Genomic DNA, 20382 nt, shown 5'->3' on the forward strand with positions numbered 1-20382 from the left:
GAGTGAGAGGCATAACCTGTCTCTTCAGGAACTCTTCAGATTAGGTTATTGGTGAAGGACGTGGCAGTTATTTTTGTTAAAAGGATGAAAGTGCTTTATCTCCTCATGTGTTTTAAAGTATGCCAATGCATATTATACAGGCACTGTCTGTTTAGAGGTATGAGAAGGAATTTCACTGCTATTATCTGCTTTGCATCTTTAGCCTTTGCTCATGTAGTTCAGGGGAAAAAAAAAAAGCTCAAAGCTCAAACAGACTCTAAACAAGGATCAGAAGAAAAAAATAGGCATTACATTGTAAAAAGTGTTGATTTTCAGTTCAGGACATATGTCTTCTGGTCACTGCTTAAAAATGCTGATTATTTTGGAACAATACCCTTTGACTGCAAATTTAAGTCCCCTCTGTCTGAAGCAGGAAGATACTCATTTGGACTGCTCTCTGCCATTCCAGGCCATGCTCTACCTGGTTGTCTCTTCTGTGGCATTTAGGCTACAGATGATCTGGACAGCTTAGGAGCACCTCATCCAAACTAACTCTCCAACAAGGACAGTGGGGGAACTAGTGCTCCACCTTGCCATGATGCACATATGGAGCTCAGTTTAGCTGCTGCTGTTGAGAAATTTTTTTTTTTTTCCATTTTCCATTTTTGTTACCTTCTAAGGGATTTTAATTTTTCTAACTCCTTTAAATCTACTTAACACATTGCTTTCCATTCTGTCATTACCCTTGTCTGCCTGGGTTACCTGGGGAGCTCTCTGCTAAGTTCCCTGCATGCCAGGAACTGGCATTGCCTGTGAATGAATGCAAAGTGTCTTTTGAAACTGGCAGAAGTCTATGTCGCAGATGCCATGGCAGTACCAGGCACCTCTGCCAGATATGCATGCTAATACCAATAGTGAACATCACTGCAAACGCGATGGTGAATTTCTTTTGGAGGAAAGTTTTGCAAAAGAGAAAAGGCGTAGGAAATTGGACCAGTCTGAACTTCCAGCTAATGGTCAGGAAGAGATTAGCATAACCTAAAGATGAGTTTGACGTCGGGAAAATAATTTCTGCTGGTTTAAGTTTTTTTCCCTGTTTTTAGTTTATTTGCTATACTAATAAGTATGCATATATTTGTATAATTATCATAATTGTTATTAATCCTTGCAAAAGAATGGTGGTTGCATCAGCCACAGATTTGTAAAAGCAGGCTTATTAAGAGTGGGAAAGGGAACTAGAGACTATGAAGTAGGACTAGATGGAATGGTTTGAGACGTCACATTAACTTTCCTCCACTCCTTGGTGTTTCATTACACAAGCAGTCTTGATGAATGGTTGCTCTGTGAGATCTAATGAGGGGACATGTGATTGACTCATTGTGTTAGAGCCTACATGTCTTTCCTCCACTGAACTGGAGGCTGCCTCTATATCCATTACAGATGCTTTTGGCTAGGAAGATCCTAAAGTCTAGATAGACAAAGAGCTAATAAGAAGAAAGTCAAAATTATTTGGTGTTATAATGCTGTGGTCTAGAAACTTGTGCACTTGTGTTTAATTATTATGGTATCAGTAGGGACCTAATTTTGCTGGTCTTTCTGATTAACCTGAAAATATTCAAAGCAGTTTTCACTCACCTTCAGGCCTCTGAAGGTACCACCAGCCCTGACTGCCTCTTGGCAGCTCCTCACAGCTCCCCCCATGGGCCATGGCCCAAGATCCCATATCACCCATTTGGGCCCATCATACCCTGCCCCACGGACACCACAGCAGGGCTGGTCTCCAGCTCTCAACAGCCCTGCCCTGCCTTACCATAAGCCCAGGTAAGCCAGGCTCACCTGCAGGACTGTGGTCTTGCCCTGCCGCACTAGTCCCTATCCCCAGGGATGTGCTCGACACCTGGGGCTGGGACTGCCCTCATGCCTCGGCTGCTCCAGGCTGGGGGTAGGATGGGGCAAGGCTGCCAGGGCCTGCCCTGCCACCATGCTGTGGGGTCTCCCATGATCCCAGCTGCTGGCCCCAAGCAGCTGCTGACCTGCGTGCACCATGGCACTCAGACCCTTGTTCTGTTGTTGTGCTATGGCTCTGTGTGCTCAGGAGTAATGTGTTTACATTCACTCATTGCAGTTACTAGTGGGCTTAATCTTGTAGGTTTTACATTTAATGATCAGCCTTACTTTGAATGGAATCTGACTGATAAAATATTCAATTTTTGCTTATTAGCTCTAGATTGATGTCAGACTGTTTTATGTTGGATTAAAAATCTTGGCTATTAACATTTAACCTCTCCAGTTAACATTCACTGCTAATTAAGCTGATGCCACTGTAGGGCAAAGGGACAGTCTAGACAACCTCCGGAGACTCCTTGCAGCAGTTTTCCTTTATTGGAAAGCCTGGCATGGAGCTTATGCTCATTTAATTGTATGCTATTTTCAAAGGCACTGAGATGTGCTTTCACAATTTCTACATTGATTGCTTTAAAGAAATTTGAAATTATGTAAAATATATATTTAAAAAATTATTTAAACCTGCCTGTCTTCTGTAACATCAGTATTCAGAAGACACAAAGGTACTAATCAGAAGAACAGCATGACCTGGCTGCAGACTAGAGGAAGCAAGCCATGTTCACCCTACGTTCAAAGGATTCTCCACCACAAACTAGTAATGAAGTACAAGTGCCAAATTCACTAGGTGCCTGAAAGCATGAAGTCTCAGTGTACGCTCATGGCTGATGGAAGATGCAACCTTGCTTTTCGTGATCAATCTCTTTGTTATCTTTCTCTATATGCACTGCTATATAAGGAGCAGAAGCTGAGAGAATGTGTAATTTAAAATGCCACACTGTTTTTACCAGCCACTGACCAGACATCAATGAATCATGTGTCTAAATTCTACCTCTTAGTCTTTGTAAATTTGGAGATCTTTTGCTTTGACCCCGAGTCCATTCATTTTCCACTAATTTCTCAAAATTTAGTCCAGGGCCATCAGTACATTTTCTCCCAGACAGTATAGCTATTTATGCCATCTCATTACCACAGTGTCTAAGTGCCTAACAGAATTTATGAAAACAATATACTTTGTCTCAGACAAGTTCTCTTCCAAGGTAAGAAAATGTGGAGGCTCTCAGTTTCTGTTTTCTCAGAAAGTTTGCTCTGCTTTTAACATTTAACATTATGCATTCAAAGGATAATGCACTAAAATCCAGGCAGAAGACTCTTCTACTTGTTTAATTAGTTAGAGCAACATGGGATGAAAGAAGTAATGGGGCCATAAAAACCAGAAACAGAATCTTAATATGACTAGATGTGAGGTTGCCAGACACCCCCTCCAAGAAAAAAAAAAAATAAAAATCCTTATGCAATCAAAGAGGCTTTATTAGGATTGTGTCTACCATTCTGGTCATACCTGTTGAGGATAGATATGTTTGGATGGAGACAGGTGTATGAAAGATCAGCGCCAAATGTGTATCCTAGTATGTGAGGATACTAAAGTGCTTGACAAGCATCAACACTGCAAACAGAAAAGCAGAAAGAGGAATATAATATCTGTTTAAATACATCATGGTGTGAACATTTTGGAAGCAGAAGCTACTGAGATGAGAAAAATGAAAAACAGACTTTTTGTGGGAGAGAGGAGGGAAAAACTACCTACCTGGCCTTGGGAGAGGTTTGGCCTGCTCTAGACAGAGCTAAATTTATTCATTAGAGAAACATATAATGTCTCCATGATGATAGAAAACAGACTTAATGACACAGATGTTTGCTCTGTTATCTATCAACAGCAGCCCTTTGAGGACTTCGTGCTCTCAGGCACACCCATGGACCTTCATGTGGCTCTAGGGTATGCACTATCTACTCTCAGTTGAAGGCAATACAGTCCTCTGTTTCAAGGCCTCTGATTAAAAAAAAAAAAAAAAAAGAAAAAAAAGGAGAAAAGAAGTATTATTATTTCTTAGCATCACAGGAGGAGAATAGAGACCAGAGGAATCCCAGGAATAAGTGTTACACATTGTGGACATTTGGAACCTGTGGCACTTGGCATTAAGTACATAGATGTAAACCATAGCTACCCTTGTGAATAGCCCAAATAAAATCACCTACTTCTGCTTTTGGAATAGTCTCCCCTAATTTTCAATGGTTCATATGGGGTTTGAAATAATCTCTACAACTATTATTTCTGACAGCCGTTGGATAATTGTGTGTCTCCCAGTTTGAAGACGTCTTAGAGAATCTTAGAGGTCATCAGACAGATTCTTATAATCAAAGTAAGAATATGTATTTCTTAGTATTTTCTGGCCATTAATTCAACCTCATCAGTCACTCAAATTTTTATTCCAGCTGTTTGGAAAGACCTCTTTCTTCTCCATTAACCACTTCTCTCAAAGAATACAGAATTTCTCCCTATAAATGATCAATCATGTACCATTGCTTCAGGCAGGCCAAGTAGCACTGAGGAAAACTGTTTTGAGAGAGAAATATTTATGACACTTTTAATGAGGCAGAGTTTTTTGTCTTCACATATCTTCTAAGTAGAAATGCAATAATAAAAGCAAAAATGTAGATATTCTCTTTTGTAGATACTTTCTTTTGTAGGATGTTGATACATATATGGCCTTAACAAGAAAGAGATTACATCTGAAAGTACAAAGATATTTGCAGCCGGACAAAGATCCAGAGAACAGACCTTGGATAAGCAACGAGAGCAACAGAGCAAATTGGGGTAAGGAGCAATACTTTTTTTTCCCCTCCCAAATTTTCATATTTTTTTAAAGCAAATGATCAGTTTGCTCAAAGCAGACTTCACCAGTGCAAAATAGAATTGAATGTCTAAAATAATCTGGAATTGCAGTTCCAGTTACAGCACCTAATCACAGTTACAATATTCATAACTACAGGGATGAAATGAGACTCAAATCTCATATGCAACAAAATACCTAGACATTAAACATATTAGGTATGGCAATGCCACTTATTGCTGACCCCCATCAAAGTGAATATATGTACTAGTTAACTACTTCTTAGGACTAGTATCCTCAGAAAGAAATCCAGTTCAAGTTCTGAAGTATATTGGTTGATTTCTCACCTTCAGAAAATTAAAAGGGAATGAAAAACATTTGCACAGACAAGAGGCAAATAAATTAGGGCCACTGCCCTCTCCTCTTCCTCTTTCACTCCTTTTCCTTCTCCCTTTATTTACCCTGATGTCTCCTCTTACCAGCAACCAGCCTGAACTTCAGAAATATAAATGTAGCATTCTGATAAGCATATAAAAAGAAGCAGTACCACATGTCCCTTGCCTTGTAATGAATTTCCTTGTGTATTCCAAGAGATGACCCAGCCCTCCAGATGATGGCTCAATCCCCGGCACTGTGGCATCCCTTGCACCTCTGGCATGCCTTTTCCCAGCCATCCCAGAAAATAGTCATCATAGTGGGGGAATTTGTTTGCTGGGTATCACTGCTGAAGTTATTAATCTGATAGTCACAAAGTAACAAAGATATCAGGTGAATCAAATGAAAATTTCGTACTTCAGATATTGAGAACTGTGATAAAGTAGTTTCAGCCAGCTATTGCTCTTTCTCTAGGTTTTGGATTTTGTTGTTTGTTTGTTTGTTTCAATCTTTTCTTTAACCCAAACTTCCCCTTATGCTGTAATCATGGGGTTTATTTTGCTAGTTCTTCAGGTTTTGGGGCTTTCATCCTAAAGGCTGGACTTCATCTGTCAATTGGCACACAGCTTGGAGAAAGATGGGTGTGCAGGGGACCAGCCTAAAGGCTCCAGGTTAATTTGATGACACTGTTGCTTCTGGATGAGCCAGTCCTTTTCCCTCGTGATGAGCCTCTTGGCGGTCTCGGCAGACCACTCAGTGCGGATGCCGATCTGGAGCACTGACACATGCCACCGGCACACAGCATAAACTGTGGCTAGCACAAGGTGCTGCTCATTTTGAGGGGCTCTCAAGGAAACCACTAATTGGTCTTTCCAGAGTCCATACCGCCAGCCTCACCAGCCACACGTCCTCTCTGGCAGCCCCGGGGTGGCTGCAAAGGGTACAGAAGTAGACTCCAATATTTCCGTGGCTTTGGGGAAGTGGAGGGCAGCGAGCGCTCGGCTGCTGCGCCTCGCGGCTGCGCTCCTCAACCGGGGGCTGTGCTCCTCAGCCATGGGCACGCTCCCTTCCCAAACCCCCTGGGAGGTAGGAGAGAAAATAGCAACAGCACGGCTCTCGCTGTGGGTCAGTGAGGCCGATGCGAGGAGGGTCGACGGCCCCTCCCTCAGCAGGAGCCCTTGTCGCCCCCGACGCACAGTTGCCGGTGCGCGTCGCCGCCAGCCCTCGGCCCTCGCACGGGCGGCGTGAGGCGGCGCCCACAGCCGAGGCGGGGCGAGGCGGGGCGGGGCGGGGCGGTGTCCGCGGGGGGACGCCAGAGTCGGGTTGGAGCTGCGGGAGGGAGGGAGTGAGCGGCCGGTGTCCAGCGCAGTGACATGGCTCAGAAATACGATGTGGTCGTGGTCGGGGGCGGCATCTCAGGTGGGTCCGGCGGCACGGGGCGGGAGGTGCTGTCAGCCCCTTGGGTTCCGAGCCCGGGCGGGGTGGCGGCAGCAGCCGGGGCGCAGTGTGCCTGAGTGCCTGCGCCCCGCAGAGCCGTCGGCCTGCCCGCCCGGCCGGGGGAGGCGGCGGTACCGGTGTGGCGGGGGAGAAGCTGCGCTGTCGCTTCCCTCATCCTCCTTCTCGGCCTGAGCGAAAGGTGCGAGCGCGTCCCGACCGGCTCGTAAAGCTGGCGGAGTGGAGTCCCCGTAACGGGGGTTGAATGCCACATGGAGCAGGCAGTATTGTATTGGTTTTGATTTTCTTACACTTCATCTGATGTCAATTAGTATTAATTTTATTAATTTTTATTTAAACAAGGCTTAATGTTATTAATTTTTACTTTATTCTTAATTTATTATTTCTTATTAAAGTAAATAATTTTTATTTTATAAATTTTCAATTTTTTATTTTTATTAATTTTCAATTTATCGATTTTTATTTATTTTAATCTTATTTCTTGGTTTATTTTTATGATTTTGTTACCGTTGTTTCATTGTTTAATTATTTCTTAATATAATTTTTTAATCTTATTATTTTTGGAATTTGTATGTTATTTTTACCATATTATTGCATTATGATTTTATTATTTTATTATAATTTAGATATTTTATTAATTTAATAATATGTTTATTTTTAATTTATTATTTATCGATTATTTTTTATGGTTCTCATATATAGAATATATGGACAGCAGGTCTGGAAGGTGTCTTGCACTGAGTGGCAATCTGCTGTTCTTAACCTAATCCTGGCTAGAACACCTCTGTGTCTGGCTGGAGTGAATCTCTCTCATGTTTTGTTCTAAGATACATGTGCCGAATAAATTGTCTATGTGCAATAGATTTTTTTTTTTTTTTTTTTTTGCCTTTGACATGTTAAACAGTTGTCTTTTGGTTTTTTTTAGTGTTGGAAGGTATGTAGTGTGATAACTCCTGTGCTGTATGTTAATCTCCTCAGTGCATCTGAAAGGTCTTTTCCAACTAAATGATACTATGATTCTATAATGAGTATGCATACGGCCACAGATCCAAGTAACATCTCTTGCCAAACTGCAAACAAATTACTCAAGATGTGTGACAAAACATGATTTTGTTAATCCTTTTTTTTACATGGCTTTTAATTTTCACTACTTATATATAATTCTAAATGTCTGTTTAACCATTATATTAAAGTGTGCAGCGTGCAATTCAAATAAGATACAAAATGCAGTGAAGAAAATCATTAGCGTTATTTCCTAAGGATGATTCTCTAATAACAAACTGCTGAATAATTATTGAATTCAAGTATGTTTATGCAATTAGCAAAAATTAACGATCACTTTTCTATGAAGCACAGTTGATTCTGTTATGGCTAACTTTTAATTTGTGCTGTGTTTTGCAGTGGAAGTCAAGTACAAAAATTAACCAGTGGTAACTATCTAGTCATGCTTTCTTAGTGAAAACACTTCCAGTGGCGTGTTTCTATACAGCAGTAGTGCTACCTTCCCTCTATTGAATGAGTTGGAGTGAAGGAGTTAGTGTAACAGCTTTTAACATACCCTTATCTTTCATGGTTGCCATGGGAATATTTTCATGGCAGATCTGCACAGCCCACATGTTTTTCCAAAGGAGCAGTTGGAGCAGAGAAGCAGTGCTATACTGTGTTAAATCATGCACTTCACTTTTGCTACCTGCGAACAGCAGCAAGTGGCAGGGGGTGTGTAGGGAACCAGTTTTCTATTTACTTCCTTTTACACCAAATCCTCACCAAAGCACTCTGGTTTCATGCAGTAGCAACTTTTCTCCTGTCTGGAGAAAGTCGGGAGAGGCCACAGAGACTGGAAAATTATGCACACAAAAACTGCTAATGACTAAGCAGCTCTCTTCAGTCACTTTCCTTTCACTACTGTGTACTGCTCCTGATTCACCTCTGTCTTCTGCCCCCATGTTTCTCTGTATATCATTGACCTTGCAGCCAGGTGTTGAAGCTGTAGTTTTGAATATCCTTGCTTAGATTGATAACTCCTGCTGATGTGTGAAACTGCTGCAGAGATTTCTTCTGTCCACTGGAGAATAAAGTATATGATTTTTAAAATGTGTCACTCCTCAGAGACCAGGTTTGTTGTTGCTCCAGATTTGATGTGCATTTCTTCAGAAAGTCACTGGTTTTGAGCCTCCTGAGGTGCAGCCAACTGAGACTCTATGACTACTGCCTTTAGGTGAGGAAGGCATGAGTCAGTGCACAGCTGTAAAACAGCAGAAAGTGCTCGTAGCATTCAGGTGTGCTTGAGTTATCTGCTACAGACAAAAGCAAAGCAGGTAATTGCAAAATAAGTAAAGAGTTGCTGTGTTGATGTGAGCAAACATGTTGCAGAGATGTCACTCACCTATTTCTTATAGGTTAATGCAAGCTGTCCCTTTGCAGTGCTTTTACTCTCTTTGGCAGCAGTTCTGCCCATCTTTTTACCCAGATTTAATTAGTAGGGTCTAAAATTTAAAGAGTAAAAGAACCTGATAATGGAATAGCAGTGTAGAGACCTTCACAACCCTGAGAATCACTGTTCTCCTCTGAAGGGGCCGATGTTTTATCTGAAGATACCACTTCCTTTGCTGAATCATTTTCAGTGTCCTTTATTGCAGGTTTGTTGAAAAGCAAAGAATAAAATTAAAGAACTGGCTAATTTAAGTGTTATGTAATGAAAATCTCCTCTAAATTAGTCTTCATTAATTTCTTTGAAGTCTAAAAAGAAAAGGTCTGTGGCTTCTCTGAAGATCTCAAGTCATCTCAACAGATGATAACCTTTGAGGAACAAGGAAGATTTACTAAGGAGTAGATTCTGTTTTATGGCTAAAACATCTACTGAAGTCCTTGAAATTTTTGTGAAAAGTGTAGATTAAAAAGGAATACTTTAAAAGAAAAATTTCCTAACTTAACAATGTATGTATGAAAACACTGTGTGGCGTGCCTGCTATTAAAGAATGTTTAGATCAGAAATATAAAATGTCCTCATAGAGCCGGAACTTGCATCGTGACAGGTTCTTCTGTTTGCTCCTCAAGCAAGGGGTGGAAGCGACTGTGAGAGAACTATGAGGTTATGGGTCAAACTTGCTTATCTTCTTAATTGAGACACCGATGACAGAAACTTTCTTAAAATCAAATTTTGGAATTTGTTCAGAAGTTTCATTTAAAAACTTCCTCCACCTGTTTTCAAAAGTGCCTTCTGGTCCCTGCTTTTGCTATGGGAACCTGTTTCCTTGTTTTGTTTTTAAACAAGTTATCAGATTTTATCCTAATGCTGACCACCACTCTTACTTGAGAAAATGCTGCTCTTAAATTCCTGGTGCACAGATTTTACAATCAAAGTGAGGTTAATTGATTTCTTATTTTTTTTTTCCTTAATCTGAAGGTGAAGCCTTTTCTTAATTATGGTAAACCAAAACCTACTTTAACATTTCAATAGAAATATTTTATCTTAGGATTTTAAAATATTTAGATACCTGTTCTTGCATTATTGAGACACCACTGTGCTCTGTACTCTTCTTCTTAAGCCTTGCTTTCTATTTATATGGTGATCTAATACTATGTGTAATTACAGCAGCTCTCACTGCATCTGTCAGCCAGTTTCAAATTACTCTAAAAGAAACAAAACAAAACAAAAACCCAAAGCAGATCAGGTGCTCTGGGGGCTGTTATCTGAAGATGTTCCATCTGTTTTAGAATAGACTGAAATTGAGGGCAAAATTATTTTTCAAAACAAAACTAGGAGTTGTTGTAAGAAAAGTATACATGAGACACACAATCTCCACTAGTTACTTGTTTCTTTTTGCTCTCTAATAGTAATTTATAGTGTCATAGTACTCCTAATTTGAAAAGATAGTTTGCCAAACAAGACACTGTTTTTGGAGTCCTACACTAGATGCCCATTTGGAGAGGAAAAAACCCCAGACCAAAACAAAACATGGCATGAATGAAATAGCTGTGTGTGATGAAATGGAGTCCATCTGTGGGAGGACTATGACCCTCACAAGCAATACCAACCTCTCTGGGATGCATGCCAGCAAAGGGAATCCATGTCCCTGTCAGTTGACATGATGAAGCTCTTAATTCACATTCTTGGTCATCTGTATCTGCCATCAGGGAATTCGTCCTTTTGTATCAACTACTCTCATGGCTACTCCAAAGGAGTCTGAGGCAATTAGGTGGAGCCTGCTATTTGACTTCTAGATATTTCGCAAAACCACTTGGCAATTCACAGTAAACAGAACAGAAAGCAGCTGCATAATGGTTTGAAATATTTTGGTAGCCTAGGCAGCAGGGACAGTGCTTGTAGTTCACTGACTGATTCAATGATTGTGATTCACTCCTAATTGGTCTGAAAGTTAATTCGATAAGAAGCTTTTGAGTCTACCTGCAGGAGCCATCTCATCTCCCAAGGCTCAGAGCAATGCATCATTAAGGAAAGCTTTTACATTAGCTTATTTAATCATTACGAAAGGGTGGTATTAGAGAAAGTTCATTCAGTCTGTTCAACAAAATGTGAAAACCACCCTGGAAAGTGCAGAAAAGGTAAGTTAGGGTGCCAAAACTTTGGGCAAGGGATTCTTTAGTGTTATGGAAATAACTGATGGAGAATCCAAGTTTGTGTGTAGAAGCTGATGTCGGGGTTACAAACTGCAAAGTCCACAGGGTTCTATCCTGTACTGCTGAATTGCATATTTTATTTTTTATTTTCTTTTTTACAAACAAGATTAAACGCAGGAGAGGCTGAACATTCTTTGTAAGGAAGTTCAGTGCATTGTTTACTTGGACAACCACCTGCAGTGGTGCTTTTAGTTTGTTAGATTTTTCAGTCTAGACTAGCACTTGACTAGAACCTAATCACGCTGCATATGGTGGTAGGTATTCATCTGTATTAATATATTGGTTCAGATCAAGTGTGTACCTTAAGTAAATCTGTTTGACCCTACTTACTTCTCTGTGGTGTGCACCAAAGAGCAGGCTCAGAGCATATGCATTGGATAACTTTTTGTATGAGACTGGAAGGTAAGACATGCTCTAGGAGCTCACCTTATGAGCCTGTAGGACCATGCAAGAGCTTGTCTGAAACAAAGCCCCTTTCATGAATATAGTAGGGATACTGAGTATTCAAAGTAGAACTGTTACACTCAGCGGTTCTGCCCTTCTGCACTATTTGCTAACTCAGACACTGCATATTTTCTGTCTTGGGGTACTTTTAGTTTTGCAGATCAAAGGTAGTAACATGGAAAGAGTAAGCATTTCAATTCTGTGCTCTTTTTTCGTGAAGATACCGTTCAAAATAGTTTACTTGGTCATCCTGACCACAGATGAGCACCTGCATCCTGTGTCTTCATCCTCTACATCTTCTTGCCTACTTTTTTCCTTTCTTTAATATTCTTGTAACATCAAGATTGCCAAAAGATCACATTGTGTGTACTTGTGAATTTTTATTTGCTCATTTTACTCCTTGGCAGCATCAAGGATGGGGTAATTTTAAAGGCACATGATTCAGCATGGTTCCCCCGCTGTAGCAAGTGACCGGAGTGTCAGTATCCAGCAAATAGCAAGATGTCAGTTGCCGCAGTGATACAAGTCTGGGTCAAATGCTGGTGACCACAGTCCAGAGGCTGTGAGGAGCAGCCCACTGCTCTGGCTTCATCCTGGGAGAATTCAGGCTGTCCAACAGGATCTCAGGAGTACATGAGGACTTAAGGGCAACTGAGGAGTGGAGGCAGTCTTATCAGAAGGTGGAGAACTGTGGCAAAAAGCTAAGCAGGCATGTTTGTACTGCGTAAGTAGCCCATGCTGCTCAGGCTGCCTTACACAGCCCTGATAGTCCCAGAGCTAAACTTCCAGCACTGCTTGTAGTATCATAAACTAGCAGAGAGTTTGTTTTATATTTACGTATCTCACACAGCAGTTAATGACAATGAATTAGGTCTTATGCATAATTTAGTCAATTGAGAAAGCTTTTCTTCTTCAGAAGTTACTGTTCTGTATGTAAGCAATCTGGGTCGTGTTGGCATATTTCCCACTGGCACAGTTTCATTCGCTGTACCACAAGGGACAACTGTGGCTAAGTAATTCTGTTATTTGAAGATAAAAAGCCATATTCTCACCACCCTTTCCCAGAACAGGAGTGGCTTGCATTTGTGCTTTATCTCAGTTCTGTAGCAGCTACTGCACAGAGTGCGCTGATACAATGGTGAAGTTTACCATGGTTATAATAATGTGCTGAGCAATGCCATAGTGGATTGAAGACTTTCCTTTAGTTTCCTTTACAGAGAATGTGTCTTGATGCTCTTAGAGCTGTCACTTATGTTTCTTAAATCAGTCATCAGGCATAGAATCATAGAATAGTTTGGGTTGGATGGCACCTTTAAAGATCATATAGTCCAATTCCTTTGTAATGAGCAGGGACATGTTCAACTAGATCAGGTCGCTTGGAGCCCTGTCTAGCCTGACCTTGAATGCTTCCAGGGAGGAGGCATCTACCACTTCTCTCGGCAACCTGTGCTAGTGTGTCACCATCCTCATTGTAAAGAATTTCTTCTTTATATTAAGCCTAAATCTACCCTCTTTTAGTTTAAAACCATTATCCCTTGTCAAAACATAACATGCCCCGCTAAATATTTGTCCTCATCTTCCAGTACGTAAAGTTCCCTTTACATAATGGAAGGCTGCTCTAAGGTCTCCCTAGAGCCTTCTCTTCTCCAGACTGAACAACCTGGACTCTTTCAGCCTGTTCTTATAGAAGAGGTGTTCCTTCCCTCTGGTCATTTTTGTGGCCCTCCTCTGTACTTGCTCCAACAGGTCCATGTCTTTCCTGTGCTGAGGACTCCAGAACTTCAGCTGGACTTCAATCCTTGAGGAAATTCCATTAATCTCATTACAGTTTCAATAGTTTAATTTTTATGTAGCCATTTTTGAACTTAACACGATTTTCCTTCTGGGCTGATAAGCTGTTTCATCATTGTAAACTTAAGTCAGATATAAAGCTTCCTGCTGCCTTGTGAGATGGTTTAAAAAAATATGATTGTTCATCTAATTGACTGGCTTCATTTCCTTATGGACTGATTTGCATCCAAGGTTTATGATTTTGTAGTGTTGCATGATCCTCATTTAAAGTTTTTTTGCTGATTTCAGTGGTCAATGAGAGTGCATGACAGCACGTTGGTATTTAAACCATTAATTTCTAACATAATTTTAAATAACCCACCCATGCACTTGTATCTAGCACAACCTTTTCTGTCTTGACAGTTTTTTGTTTGAACAGCTTGTTTACTAGTAATGTCAGTGTGGAGTCTCATAGAAACTGTTTGCTCCACAAACTGTTACTATGACCAGAAGACAGGGTAGTCCACTCCAGAGAGTTTGAGACCTAGTGAGCTACTTCTGATAACTGGTGTAAATGGCAAAATACATCCTAGATGTGCTAATTTTTATCACTGGCTTAACACTGAAGAGTCTGGCTGTGATTCATTTGGCTGTGATTTGTTTGAGCTTCTGGCATCTTGCAGTTACGAGGCTTAGGTTATTTGAAACCTGTTCATCTTGCAAATACTACTTTGTACTATTCAACTTCTTCACATTTTTCAGTAGCTACCATATAACTCAGCTGGGTGTATGGGGGAGGGGGTGGAGGAAAGGTGCCTTTGTAGCCTCCTGCCTCCCAGCCAGCTGGTCTTTAATTTGATGGTATAATTCATATGTGAAGCATTTAATGCAGTCTATTTGGTTGACTGCACATGGCAACAGCTGAGCAAACAGCCGCTTCATACTGTGCATCATGATTACCTGGATAGCTTGCATATAAACTTGCATCCTGTTTGCTTGAGTGATAGATCTGTGTTTGAACATATTAAATACTGGAGCAAGACACCTCTTTTGTTCCAATATGAGTTATTTTTTTATAAGGCTAGTTTAGCCAGGGTCTGAATCAGTGAGTTATGCTAAATAGTGAGCACAAATGAGGAAAGAGTGTAAATTGCTTTATTTTACACTTTAGATATTTCGCTTTTCCTCACCTTTTTTCTTTTTCGCCTGCATTTTATCAGAATGGTAGAAACCTAACAGTACTATTTTTTCTTTCCTTACACTAACCTTTTTGTGAGCTGTTTGGCTTAAGCTTCCCCTGCCTGCACCTAGAGATGGAGGGAAGACACTCACTTGAAAATCTTCTTATTTAGTTGTTCCCTTTTGGGCTTCTCTGGATGACACCTGTGTTCTCAGCCTTTGGTATCTCAGCCAGAGAATAGTTCATCCTGAGCTGGCTATCAAGAGATGAAGTGGTCTTTCTGGGATATCAGCAAAGAGCTGGCTGACATGAAAAGTGATTATACAGGATGCTGGGAAGTGGTAACATTCATCTTCATTTTTCAGTTGTTCAAATAGATAAAATGTTCACAAATCCTTGTAAGCTTTACACGCTGGTAGTGTCTAGCCTGTGTGTGCATGTGTGTGTACACTTACCTTGTATATGTGTGCTATGATGAAGATAGGAATTTCCAGAGAGTCACTGGGACATGGCTTGGTAGGTATTTGAAAGTGACACCGAGATAGGCTCAGTATAAATCCCTAATTATTAGGTGTAACTGGGTGAAAATAGTTAGCTGAAGATCAAGGAAAACATGGAACAAAATGGATACACATGGAATGGCAACATGGTGGCTCTGCTGAGGGCTTTGCTAGCTGCCATGAGAAGTGACCTTCTCTAGATGGATGCCTGTGAGTTGCCAGATACTGAGAAATCTGGGAAATTACGTGTTACTCTGCAATGTCAAGATATGAGAATGATAGTCTGTTTATTTTTTTAAGTTCATGTCTGCTATTTGATCATGTATTTTGAGCATTTACTTTCCTCAGGGGTCTCAAAATAATCAAAAAAATTTTTTTTGCTCGAGAACATGCAAGATTTAGCAAAACAGATGAGCATTTCTCTTCTGAGGCAACTGTTGCATAATTTTGCAAAATTTTCCAGATATAGCTTGGCCTTTTTTTCCCACACTGCTGTGTATGGAAGGCAAAACTTTTCTTCAGGCTGGCTTTTTATTTATTTGTGTATCTCTTCATAATAGTAATCCCTAAAAGGATGCTTTTAGTAAACTACCCCTATAATGTCTCAGCCAGCTCAGTGTGCTAAGCTTTGTTTGTTCCAATGCTACGGTATGTTTGTTGTAGTGCTACCTTGTCTTTCAGTTCTCTGTATCTCCTTTGTTTCTTCCCTCTGTCATACTTAGAGGCAGCCTAGGTTGTAAATAGCAGAAAGGGATGATAAGCAAAGGAGGCGCTGAGATTAGAAGTGTGAGATAATTTTGGAGTAGAGATTAGAATTATAATAATGCAATTAACTTTAACTCATCAATATATCATGGAGCCATAACAAAGGACATGCAGAATGTGTTGTCGGGGTTTCTGTGGGGTTTGTTTGGTTGGTTTGGTTTGATTTGTCAGGTTTTCTTTTTAAACCTGACTGGAGCCTAGAAACAGGCTTCTGGTCGAAATGTGAGGTGGGCACTGAATGGGTGTACCGCTCTATGTGTAAGATGTGACAAGTCCTTAAAATGAACAAAATACAGAGTAAATGATTGATACTAGAAATACTCATCCTTTGAAATGCTGGTGTGCCCAGTTTTGTCAATCTAAAGTTTCATTGGACACTTCAAATGTAAAAATGCAATGGAAACTAAAGGGAAGTCCTGGGCAAGGGCAGAACTACTGTGGATACAGCACTTGGTCCTGGGTGCCAACACACTGAAGGTGCTGGGTTTCCATCCAAACGCAGGAAGCTGTCTTCATGCCATGCTTGGCAGGGCTTGAGTTTAAGGCACCACCCCTTTGGTGGTCTCACTTATAACTGGCTAGGCTCTGTATCACTTAACTGGGTGTGATGCCTGGGACAAATGTAGACTTTGTTTGTAATGTCGGTTTTAAGAATTCTGCTTAATAAATACTGCTCCTTGCACTGTGGATGAATCATCTAGGAGCACTGCCAGAGAGAAGAGATCACACACAGAAAGATGGAACTTGAGTTTATGCTCGTGTAGAGTCACTTAACTCATGGAGATGCTCATACTGATCTCGGTGACAAGGTTACAGAACCAGCACTCAGACAAAAAAATGCATTGCCTTGCCTTGGCTAGGCAATGAAATACTAACAGAAATAAATCATATTTGCTCATGGAGTACCATATCCTAGGCAGAAATGTTCTGTCCTTTGTACAAATACTGTAAATAAATGTACATTTAAGCAGATAGGCAGATTGATATGCCTTCTTTTGATCCTTGGAGCTTCTGAAACTAATTTTACTATTTTATAATTTTTTAAGTTCTCTAATGTTGTAGGTGAGTGATAGTTTGCATTCATTGCTACTCGGTGGTACAGCTTAGGAAGAGAGAGTCTTTTCCTCCATGGTCAAAACTTGCATCAAAAAAGAGTTGCTTTGATACCTTTTGCTGTACTGTTCAGCACATGAAAGTAAGACAGTGAGAATAACCAAGAGTGACAATTTAGAGACCCAGCTCTACCATGTTTTTAGGTTCTGAACAATATTTTTGTCTTTCTTTCATGAGATTGAGTCAGATATCTAAAGTACCTTTGTAACGGTGGCCCAAATTATAGAAATTAAAAGCTTACCTTCACTCTGAAAGCATATGGCTGTAGGTGAAGGGCTAAGTTAATAAAAGGTATTGTTGGTTTGCACTATCTTGTTCTTGTAGTCCTTTGCTTTTAAAGAGTGTTGTCACCTAGACAACTCTTGGAGCAGTCTTGATGCTGTGTACCTTGTTTTGCACAGGACTAAGAAAGCAACGAAGCAGGAATATTAACTATTGTTCATGTTCTCCATTTTTGATAGCAGTGTGCCAGCCTGATGTGAACGGAGTTTCAGGCACTGTGCAATTAGCTATCTCTGTTGTAGTGCTCCCATTATAACTCTGAGCATGTCCCTTCAATTTATAAAGGGATGGTATTGTTCTCCAGAGCAAAATCCCTTGACCTTTCCATAATGTGAAGAAAGTTACAAAAAATGCCTATACCATCTTAACTCAGACCCCGAGCAAATGTTGATTTTGCTTTTTTGTTGTTGTTTTAGTTTTTATTTTGCTTACAATCTTTATCTATAATGCCTTACAGGCATTATTGTCTTAAGCCATTATTTCAATTAAAACATCTTAGCTGGCTAATGATGAGTGACAGAGGTAAAGGTGACCAGTGCCAGGTTCAATCTCTCGGTGGCAGAGCAGTAATTGGATTGTGTTCATTAGAGCAACACAAACAAAACCAATGCTATTAAATTGCGGTTTCTAACACAGTAATTCAATAAAGAAACCGTGTAAGACTTGAAGAAGAAAAGCCACCAGTGCAAAATAGCTGCTTAGCTGCGAGATAGTAACATGCCTTTTCTTTGGTTCTGCCCTTCATCCCCTCAGTATCGCAACAGAATGCAAACTGTATTACACTAATGGCATCGAACTAACTAGATGGTTTTGTGATATCTCTTAAAAGGAGTTCAGAGAACACTGCCTATAAACAAGGAGGGTTTTTATTTGAATTTTAAAGTTATTTGGCATAAGCAACATCAACCAGGATTCTTTCATTAGCTTATCTATTTTTTAGATGCTAGAAACTTATCCAGAAAATATTCCTGGTTAAAGGAGTGTTTTTTCTGCTTCCCCCACAATTTACCTCAACTGCTTGGGGCATATTCCTCTTTATTTCTTCCCATTTCTCGGGGTCAAACAATGCAACTGTGTTGACCACTAACAAAGGGGTTTTCCTCAAAAGTTCTGCAGTGTCAAGACAGATGGGTTTTGTTTCTCTAGGTACAGTGCAGCAGTTTGGCCAAGCTCATTTATTTGCTGTATGCATTTTGCATGTATTTCTAAGCATCAGAGGTGGTAGGTAAGGGTTGCTGTATGAAGACATCTAATAGTGAGGGAAGTTGTTTCACATGATCCCCCAGCAATACCAGCTTCTGTAACTTTTTGTGGTTTTAGACAGATTTGCTGGGGTTTTTTAACATTTCAGCTGCTTCAGGTTTTGTGATTTTTGTGAGACTCATCACTTTCATTAAGAAATTAAATTCCTGATCCCTCTGGTCAAAATGAGACTAAGATCAAGAAGAATTTCACGATTTCTAAGATAATAGCTTCAAGATGTTAAAAGTCCACGGGCAAAGGCGGTTCGACTAATATTTTTGAATGCTTATGTTAAGAAATACTTGATTTCATTTACCTTAGTGACCCTGAATGTAACCCTTAGTTGTTTGTGTATAATGAATTATGGTATGTTTCCTTTTCTTGCTATCAGTCTTGTGAAACATTTTTACATGCCACAATTTCTCCATTAACCCCAGGGCAGAGGACTGTGCTTGTTCTGTAGGCTAAGTATATGCCATTTCCAGGGTTCATTTTGTGACAGATCTTCCTGTTGAGCCTTGTGCTATGTTTGTTTACTGTCCTGGACTCATTACAGTGGTCAGGCTCAGACTCCAGTGCTGCAGGCTGTTCTGCTCACTGCTCAGGGTAGAGGAGCATCTGTTACCTGATGTCTCTGCAGACAGTGATTTAGATGTGGCTGAACAGGTTGAGAGCGAGGAAGAAGTCCTCAGGAAGCTTGTCAGTTTTGGCTTTATTTACAAGGTATGGTACAGCAGCCACTTCTCATGCAGACATTGCTGGCTGCTTGGAGGATGACTGGCAGTGCAGCTGCTGCTCTTGCAAGTACACTGGGAAAACAAGGTGTTAGCTCCTGCTTGAACACATGATATCAAGAAGGATGCTGTCAGCAGTTAACCGAGCCAGTATAGAGCTTGTTCACACATGACTGTCCAAGTTGTGAAGGCACAACAAAAGTAAAAATCAGTTCTGTACCTCTTTCAAGGGTTGGATGTTTCTAATCTACATGTATAGCCAATGTTTGTATACAGAGCCCCACTGCCTGGCATCTGTTACAAACACTAAAACTCCCCTGGGAAGTACTTTGTAAACATCTCTTTAGTGTAAAAATAAATAAATATAGAGGAGGAGAAATAAATACCAGCAAATGTCATGCATCTGAGGAAGTCGAGGTGTGAGACATGTAAGTTCTGCAGTAAGACCTGCAAGTTAATACAGTATGATGGAGGCCTTTCTTCTTGTTCAACATGAAAGTTTAGTTAGGGAGAAAAAAATTTAAGGTTATAAAGTAAACAATTTTTTGACAGCCATCTTAGAAGATGTTAAATGAATGCTAGTAGCTTAGAGGCTCTTTCTTTGCTCCCCGCATGTATTAGAATTTAGAATTCGTAGGTGGTTTTATGATTACATATATAAGATATTTTTTCTTTTGTTCTTAGAAGGGAGGTAATAAATATGGGGGAACATGATAAAGTGATGAATAATACAGAGAAATTACATCAGGAACTTCAGGAATTCCAGGTTGTCTAGCCATCCAGAGAATGACAGAAATATTCTATGGAAAAAACAAGCAAACAAAAGCAAACCTAGATGGAAGAAGACACAAGTATTGTTTAGAGACATATAGGACATGCAACTTCCAATTGTGTCCTTTCTAGAGAAATTTTTGTGGAAATGTTAAGGTTAAAAGGGTATCTCAGTAAATTTGCTGATTCCAGCAGAATCAGGCTGGTGTTACAAAATCTCAATCAGATTTTTAAAAATTTACTTTAAAATGTTTTTTTTAGATAGCCAGAGATGTTTGGTTGGAGGGCTTCATTGTAGCCCATAATACATGGGAGCCAGATGAAAAACCTGACTCTTGTCACATTTGTCAATTCAAATGTGAGTTTGGATTTTGCCTTAGGACAGAAATTTAAGATTT

At 40.3% G+C, this 20382-nt stretch overlaps 1 protein-coding gene across 2 annotated transcripts in view; it reads left to right on the forward strand.

Moving 5' to 3' along the window:
- Positions 1-6356: 6356 nt before the first annotated feature.
- Positions 6357-20382, forward strand: part of LOC115604123 (amine oxidase [flavin-containing] B-like) — a 54429-nt gene continuing 40403 nt past the window's right edge. The window contains exon 1 of one of the 2 annotated variants that reach the window (XM_030476884.1): positions 6357-6506. In XM_030476884.1, coding sequence (XP_030332744.1) covers positions 6461-6506 — 46 coding nt within the window. In that variant the 5' untranslated portion in view covers positions 6357-6460. The remainder of the gene's footprint in view (positions 6507-20382) is intronic. The other variant, XM_030476885.1, reaches the window with a different exon arrangement.

This window comes from Strigops habroptila, chromosome 2, assembly GCF_004027225.2.
Source record: "Strigops habroptila isolate Jane chromosome 2, bStrHab1.2.pri, whole genome shotgun sequence".
NCBI lineage: Eukaryota > Metazoa > Chordata > Aves > Psittaciformes > Psittacidae > Strigops > Strigops habroptila.